Here is an 8431-nt window from a genome sequence, read left to right as displayed (position 1 = left end):
TCTGAGGACACAGGCACATGCAAAATGACAGTGGACCAAGTGCATTTCACAACAGAACGATTTTATCCAAATTTCACATCCCCCATTGCGAAGGAGCTACTGTGCCCACCCACACACACCCAGACCCAAGTCCCCACCACCTAACCCCACCCACCCCCACCCCCTCCTGGCTCTGGTCATTCTGTCCTTCCTCCCCACCCCTATGGCAGCCAGGACGGTTGCTAGGACCTGGAGGAGCCCAAGGCTTCCATGGGGGCTGCCCATTTGGACTGGCCCTGGAGGGCTGGCCCACCGTTCCTTACTGGCTGCAGTGCCACTTCCTCCTCCTCCGTGTGACACATGGGTCACACCTGCTCCTTTTGGGCTGGGAAGGGTCAACCAGCCCCAGAGCCAGGGTGTGCACCCCAGAGCCTCGCAGGTCAGCCCTAGGCCTGGCCAGGTCCTCAGCTGCAGCCAGGCCTCCACACTGAACCTGCACTCTAGACATGGCAGCTTCCAGGGGGCCTGAGCTGAGTCCCATTCTCTGGGGCACGGGGGCCAAGGAAGCTTTCTGGGCCCTCTACCCTGCAGTGCAGACAAGACCCAAGGCAGGGACAGGGCTCTGTGGCAGCCCCCAGGGCAGCAGGCTGTGGTGAAGGCCCAAGAGGAAGGCCAGGCTGGGGAGCTCCTCCTCATCTTCACTGAACCCGTGACCCAGCCCTGGGGCTCCACTAAGAGGAGAGGCCTCCCTGAGAACCTTGCTGGCCCTGGGTGCTGATGGAGGGCCCGAGCGCTTGGTGCCCTGGCGAGGAAATGGCTGTGCTGTTCCAGCCTGAGGGGGCTCCTGATATCCTGGAGAGGGCACAGAGCCTTTGTGCCTGAACAGGCCCGTCTGTTTGGTGGTGCCTTAGATGGCCATGTAAATCCACCTGGGGTGTACAGGTTTCATCTCTGACCCCGGGCTGTGGGCCTTGCTCGTTCCTCTGGGCATCTTGTTGGGCCATAGACTCTGAAGGTCTTGAGTCCAGGTGGGGTGCCCTGTGATTGGGAGTGGCTGGCACCCCGTCGTCCTCCTCCAAGGCCAGGACTTGTGTCTGCACTAGCTGGTGGGAGAGAGGTGGACAGTGACTGCTCTGCACCCTCCAGGGAGAGCCGGGGCTTATGGGCAGGAGGAGGTGAGATGGGACTCACATCCACAGACAGAGCCTGTGGCCCTCCTGCCTTCCTCCTGCACCTTCTCCCCAGCAGGGTCCTTGCCCTGTCCCCGGCTCCCCTCCTCCCCTTCCATTCCTCCTGCCCTGCACCCACCTGGGCAGCCTCCCGGGTGCAGGGCCCCTCTGTCAGGGAGGGAGGGACAGAGCCTTCAGGGCCTCCTGCGCTACGGCCCTCCCCGGCCCTGGCTGACATGGGTCCTTTCCTCCTGGATTTCCAGGGTCACCTGTCTACCCTCCTGCCCCCAGTCTCCCTAGTGTCAGTCCCTCCCCTGGCCACCTCTTCAGGGGAGAGTCCTTCCTCCTGCTGCAGCTCCTCAGCCAGGCCCGAGAGATCCAGCTCTGGTTCTGGGGAAAGCAACTCTGCCAGGAATCGGGGGTGAATGACCGCCTCCACCTGGAATGGAAGGGAGAGGCTGTGAGCAGCCTTGGCAGGAGTGCCCTGGGAGGTGGGAAGGCCTGGGGGAAACGTGACTAGCAGAGGCCAATCCAGAGTCCCCCTCACAAAGGGGGAGCTTTCAAACTCCCATAGGTATTGTCTACTCTCACATAAACACACACACACTCACAAGCAGGTGCACATGCAGACACATGGGCTCCAAAGCACAAACACATAGGCACCGACACACACAAAGGCCTCCAAAGAGAGAGAGAGACACACACATGTACAACTTACACATCCACATATACACATCCTATGCACCAAAGTACACTCAGACACACAGGAAGACACACAGATGTCAGGGTCAAGGACCAGAGCCTAAATCCCATTATCCTGGGCCAAAGCCATAACTAGGGTGCGAAGAGCATCTCTCCCTGGAATCCTGGAGTCTCAGACTCCAGGCCCAGCCCACCTTGGTGTCAAAGGCCTCCTGGGAACACAGCTTGTCCAGGTAGCTGAAGAGATCCGGGTCTGGGAAGCAGCCGTCCTCGTCCTGTGGCAGCTCATATCCATCGTCTCGACATTCTATATCTGACTCCCCTGTGGCTGAGGGGCCAGGACCCACCAGTGCCTGCGGGATGTCCCCATGCTCCCTGCGAGCCTCAGGGGCAATCTCCTTGGGGGCCTTGTTCTCCAGCAGCTGCCAGGCTCTGCGTGGCCTTGGGTGGGTGTGCTGGACCCTGGGGCCGTGTTTCCTTGGAGCACAGGCTGAGGCAGAGCAGGAGGAAGGGAAAGTGAGGGGACCCAGCGCCCAGAAGCTGACCCCTGAGCAGGCACAGGGGAGGGTATTGTTGTGGGGCAATGGATATGCATGTGGGAAGGGGGAGGAGCAGCCAGAGCCTCAGGTTTGGTGGGAGGCCAGATTCAAGTCAGGGACAGGTAAAAGTCAGGTGTGAGAACGTGTGGAACATCTAATGATCAAGGGTCTCCCCATCAGCACACTTGTTAGGCAGATTTCACAGGGGCCCCTTAGACAGGGAGGAGGGTGATGAGGTTCTAAATGGACCAGGTCCACACCGCAGAGGGGAAAAGGGGGACTGAGACCCCCTCGGGGGCTATCCGTGTTGAAAGACCAATGACCCCTTGAGGGAAAAGGACCAATCTGGGAACAGGGACCAGGCCTAGGCCTCTCTTACCTGTACCTTGACCTCCAGGGGGAAGGTGATTCACAGACTGAGTGCCCCTTTTGCGGGATGTGGGTTCCTGAGGAGCCAGCTTTGTTGGAGCTGGAGGAGGCATGCCCTGTACCCACGTTGTGCAGGACACGTTCCCCATCCTGATCTCATCTTCTGCCTCAAATTGCATGAACCTGGGGGGTGTTGAGGGACAGGACCCAGTGAGAAAACCACCTGGGCTCTGGAGCCCACCCAGGGCAGCAGGACCGAGGGGGTGAGGAGAGGGTGTCCTTAGGTCTGTCAGGGCCCTGTGAGGTGCTGTTGCAGCAGGGAACTGCGGTGGCAGAGGTCCACGATCTGGGCCTCCTCCTGCCTGACCAGCCCTGGAGCTGGAGGGCATGGCCCAGCAGAGACCCAGGTCAATCTCTGGGACCAGGCTTAGGGACACATGGTGGGCATTGGGGGCCCCTGCTCATGTGCCCCCGGACCTTGTCTGACCCAAACAATGGAGATGGCCAGTGGCCTGGTCAGGCACGTATCCCCACAGAGCCCTTGCCTGAACCCAGAACCTGGGGCTGGGAGTGAGAGTGAGGGAAAGCACGCATGAGACAGGGCCCAGCACTGGCTGGTGTGGGGATCCTACCCTTAGAGGTGAGGCATCTCTTGCCACTGAGAGCTAGCTGCTCCTTTGGTTTTGTTTGGAAACTAGGAGGTTCACATGCAGAAATGACAGGGAGGGCCAGAGACCCATGGGCTTCCCCAGGGATGGCCGGTTGCCCATTCCAGCCATCGTTGATGAAGAGAGGCCTACCACAGGCTAGGTCAGTGATGGCCAGGCACCCAGCATGAAGGGGTGCCAGGCTGCCGGGTGGAGTCCTCACCCCTGCACAGCCCCCATGCCTTCAGGGGACCCCCTCCTGGGCTGCCGTGCTCCCCAAGGCCATCCTGAGGCCTCCCCACATCGGCATCAGGTAGGGCAGAGCTCCTGGGACAGGCAGGCTGGAAGAGCCAAGCTCTCCAGGTGGCAGAGGGGATTCTGGAGGCCAATAGGATTTGGGGATTCAGGGAACAGGAGGTGTCAGGTGCCAGGCTCCTCTTGCATCCTCTCTGATTGCTAGCACCTCAGCCAGATCCTGCCCTGGGGCCTGCCCATCACCCACCACCCACCCCACCATGTCGCCCATGGCCCAGGACCCTGATTCACTTTGCTGCAATTTCATAAAAGGCCATCCTCTCAACGGTGCTCATGTGCTGCCATTCCTGCATGGCCTGCCGCATTCCCTCCTCCAGCGTCATGGTGGGCTTCAGGCGAGCCAGGGTGCGAAGCACTGGGCTGCAAGCCCTCAGGGTCAGTCTCTTGGTACAGCCCAGCCCCCAACTGCCCAACCGCACCCAGCTCCAAGGCCTCCATGGGCACCACCCCTGCCAAACCCAGGCTCAAGAGGGGGAGACGAGGGTGTCTGGAGAGCAAACGCAAGCCTTCCTGGTGCCTGGTGCCACCACCTCCCACTCACCAGAGGATGCTTGTCCACTCCCTGGCTATAGCTGGGACACTCTGGCTGGGGGCAGGTTGCCATCTCATATAAAATGCAGCCCCATCAATGCAGGAGGGCAGGCGCCAGTCTACCAGCTAACAGGTCTGAGAAGCCCAAGGATTCTTCGGCCCAGGTCTCTGCACAAGATGGCCTAGTCCCCCTTTTCAGAGGGACCTCGGGTCTAGGAGGGATGTTCCTGCCAGGTTCACAGCTCTAGGAGGATAGACCCTTGCCCTTAGGACAGCTCGACCACCTCCCCGTTCACACTGGACTTCTTCAGAACAACAAGGACCGGGCATGCAGAAAGCTCCGTCCTGGGCCTGAATGTCCTAAGCCTCATCTGAAGTGATAACCACTGGCTGCCAGAGGCCCAGGTCCATGTTGAAAGGAGGTAGCACCAGAGAAGCAGGTCCCATTCAAACTCTGGCTCCTCACATCCGAGCAGGACCCTCTCGGACTGCTCTCCTGCATTCAATGTTATCATGGCAGTGCAGAAAGTGAGACAACTGGTCTTGCATGGTGGTGGTAGCTGAGCTAAGGCACGGACGGATGTCATGGACTGGACATGCGACACATCTGAGTGCAGACGTGCCTCCTCATAGCATGGACAGTGCTGTCAACCCTCCTTCTTTCGAGGTGAAAGGATGCCTGGAAACCTAAGCAGGGAGGCCATACCAAGGTCCTGTATATGCGAAGGCTCCAGCTGAGCTAATGAGGGTCTGAGAGGTCACTTACATGAGAAAGCAGGAGAGAGCTTCCGCATCGGGGCTCTGGGGCAGGTGGCTGCGGGCCAGGGACTTGAAGCGCTGCCAGCGTCGGAAGTTCTGATAGACGCTCTTATGGTGAGAGGCGTCCTCCTGAGGGCCCGTGTGCTGGGAGGCATGCAGGCTGCCTGCCCCAGAGGTGCCATGTGGCCACGGCCCAGAGCTCCCTGGGGGCAGGATGAAGGCCATCTGGGCAGCTGGTGGTGCCGCTTGAGGAGGAAGGCCTGGAGCCAAGCCTCCCTTGCCAGCCTGAGCTGCTGCAATAGCTGGGGCAGCCACCTCGCTGTCCCCCACAGGGCTTGCTCTGCAAAGGGGTGCAGGACACAAAGCACTCCCCATGAGGGCCCTGGAAGCATTCCCATTGAGGGGGGCCTGAGGGCACCCAAAGGCCTGAGACTGGTGGGGCAATGCTGACCTCCCTCCTGACCAGACTGGGACAGGGATGTTGCCAAGCCCTGGGGCAATGGGGCCATGCTCAGCAGGAGTCACCCGAGGTGTCATGGGGTGAGGTGGCTGCAAGAGGGTTCTTCCAGGCAGGAGTAATGGGGCCATGGGCGGTGGCAGGTGCTGCTCCCAAGCTGGCTGGGGTTGGGAGCCAGGAGTGGGGGGAGGATAGGAGCGTGAGGCGCCAGGGGGCATGGCCACATCCGTGCCCAGCAGTGGAAATGCTGTGGAGAGAAAGGAAAGGGGTGAATGGAAGAGGAGAATGGGTGACATGGACGGAAGCTCTCTGGGGACTCAGAGGGCACACCTCAGTGGGAGAGGGCATTTGGCCCGAGGAAGCTGTGTGTTGTGCAGATGTCGTGGAGGGATTTTCATGTTCTGACCTCAGTGAGAGAGGGCATTTGGCCTGAGGAACCTGTGTGTTGTGCAGATGTCGTGGCGGGATATTCATGGCCTTGACCCCTGCACCCAGTTCCCTGCCCCTGTCTACCGAGAAATGCTCAGCTCAGCAGCAGGGATTGGAGAGCCTCCCTGAGGAGCTCCCTGACACCTCGTCCTCACAGGCTGTCCCCACGTCCTGGACCTGAGAGGCCATCTACTCAGAGCATGCCCCTCAGCAAGGTCGCTGGCAGGTAAGGGCCTTCTCCAAGGTCCTTCCAGGCACCGTGAGGCCTTTGATGGACCTCCACTGCCTAAAGTCGAAGGGCCTCACATCCTCCTCAACCCTTCCTCTCGGGATGCTCAGCACACATCTGTTCTGTCATTCTTTCCTGACCTCACACAACACCTCTCCAAGGCTGAGAAGATCGCTCTGCACACAGAACCCATAGACAAACACAGAACAGCCCCACCAAGCATGCACCTGCCTCTCCGAACCACCCAGAGTGGACACTTCACAGGGGCTAAGGTGTGCCACCCCATCCCGATGGCCCTGAATCCCTCCCAACATGCAGTTCTGCTCCTCAGAGAGAAGTCTGAGAAGTCGGTGTGTGTCCCCTGCATTTTTGCCACTTCCCATCCAGGGTTGGCTTCCGAAGATGAGCACCGGCCCAGGGCGGCTCATGTGACAAAGGTCATGGGAGTAGAGGCTGCCTGGGGTCCTTCCCCTTCCAGCTCCCAATAATGGAAAGTGAGGAGAAACTGAGAAGCAGGCAGGAGTCAGGTGCCATTGTGAGAAAACCGCCCATTCAGGAGAAGGAGGTACATACCACGAGGCACTGAATTGACCTCCACAGGTGTTCTAGGAGGTTTGAGAGTAGCAGACTAGATCATCTTCCTGCTTCTGTGCTACACTGCTTCACCCCCCCTTTACAAAGGAAGCAGCCTTCATAGGCATTCCACCTGCACCAGCCTCTCTCCACATGTAGTAGTAGTGACTTGAAATAGGAACACACTCTTCATCTCAAAGTCAGGCCTCAGCTTCTGCCGTGAGGCACCTGACATGCTGCGCCATGTCTGCAGAGACGTATTTCCACAAAAGGGAAACCAATACAGAACACTTCAGGCCCACGAGTCCTAGCTTGGGTGAAGTCACCTGGTTGCCCATCCCTTGTGGAATCCAAGGCCACAGTTGCCTGACCTGAGAAGTGAGTTCTGGGCGGGATGGAGGGAAACGTTCTGGGCTGTGGCAGTGAGAGTCACATCCTGCCCAGCTCAGAGCAGACCCTTTCCTGAGCATGTGGCCACAGACAACACCCACCAGCACTGAATCATTTTCTGACTATACCCTCCCATTCCACGCCCCCATTAGCCAGAGTATGCTCCAGTTCCAATCCCTTAGAGAGGTCTGGTGAGGCGAGCTTCAGATGCCTGAGGACCACAAGGCGGGGCTAGGCTTTCCCCATGACCCACCCAGGGCCAGCCACAGGACACTGGCTCCACACACGTTCCAAGTGGCTTGTCTCCCTTCTAGAAACCGCCAACCTGCCTGCTGCCATCCTGCCTCCCCAACCAGAGCAAGGCCTCTTGAACCACCTCCAAGCAGCTGTCCTCCCCAGGGCAGCCTCAGGTTTCTACAGGCTCCCCAGCTGAGATGTCCCTGGGGTGCAGTGCTCTCGCCTTCCTCTCCTTCCGTCCAACTCCGTGTCCACAGTGAAGGGTCCCAACAGAAACCCAGGGATTTGAGGGAGGCCCTTTCTCTTGGAAAACAGCCCCTGTCTAGAGGCTTACCGCCTTCTGAAGCCATTCCCACAGGCATGGGCCTGGACCACCCCGGGCTGGTGGCCTCAACGTGGACAGTCCAGAGCAGGACCCAGCGAGGGACCTGCCCCAACAGATGCTCAGGAGGCAAGTAAAAGAGCCCAAGTTTGAATCTCAACAGTAGAATGCGGGCCTCCAGTCATTCTGCAGTGGGGGAGGGGCCGAGGGCAGGTGAGCCTGGGTGGGGGTGGGGTGCCATTCCATGCTGGCCTCTGCAGGGAGGCAAGAACCAGATGTTTCTTCCACCTTATGCAGGGGCCAGACAATTGTCCAGTGCCTCATCAGGCAATGTATGTGTTGGTTTTCAGAGTCACAGCAGCAAGGTTTGTCTTGATGTTCCCTTTCCCTTTGTTATTCATCAACTTGTTTGTTGTCCTTCAACCCCCTCAGCTTCCGTCCTGGCTCCAGGCTCCCTTCCCCAGAGGCCAGACTTTCTGAACAAAATTCACCTTTTATCATCTGATAACCACGTGGGTTTTCATGGCCACCTGGAACCCAATGTTTATGGTTTGGCTTCTCTCAGCAGACCCACCATGTGTGATTGGTGTGTGTCCGTCTTTCCTAAGGAAACCGTCCTTGTGTGCCAACCAGCATCCAGCAGGACCCACCTTCCTCATGTTCCCTTGTGCTGGAAAGGCCCAGCCTATCCAAAAAGCCACTGCACAGCCCACGTGTCCAAGACCAGAGATCAGTCTGTGGTGTCTCCCGTATGATGACGTTGCTGGTAAGTCTTGGAGCTTTT

General features: G+C 58.9%; 1 protein-coding gene across 1 annotated transcript; it reads right to left on the bottom strand.

Moving 5' to 3' along the window:
• Positions 1 to 1413: 1413 nt before the first annotated feature.
• On the bottom strand, positions 1414 to 5598 carry LOC146396289 (NUT family member 2G-like). The gene is made up of 6 exons (XM_084995466.1): positions 5582 to 5598; positions 5018 to 5350; positions 3952 to 4080; positions 2842 to 2941; positions 2045 to 2248; positions 1414 to 1587 (listed from the first exon to the last, which is right to left on the bottom strand). Exons 1-6 carry the CDS (start codon positions 5596 to 5598, stop codon positions 1414 to 1416), a joined length of 957 nt encoding a protein of 318 aa, XP_084851592.1.
• Between the last annotated feature and the right edge of the window lie 2833 nt (positions 5599 to 8431).

Source organism: Sus scrofa, chromosome 14, assembly GCF_054392235.1.
Source record: "Sus scrofa isolate SSC_HxYL_T2T_F1_AM1 chromosome 14, Sscrofa_HxYL_maternal_Yorkshire_Landrace_v2.0, whole genome shotgun sequence".
NCBI classification, from domain to species: domain Eukaryota; kingdom Metazoa; phylum Chordata; class Mammalia; order Artiodactyla; family Suidae; genus Sus; species Sus scrofa.
The sequence above is the reverse complement of the archived record's forward strand: the minus strand, read 5'-3'. Positions and strand labels throughout refer to the sequence as shown.

Coding starts and splice junctions, on each gene's coding strand:
- LOC146396289 (XM_084995466.1), bottom strand. Junction 2,249..2,841: donor CAGCTCCAACAAAGCTGGCT/CCTCAGGAACCC, acceptor AAGGCCCCCAAG/GAGATTGCCCCTGAGGCTCG. Junction 1,588..2,044: donor AGGAGGCCTTTGACACCAAG/GTGGGCTGGGCC, acceptor CTTCCATTCCAG/GTGGAGGCGGTCATTCACCC.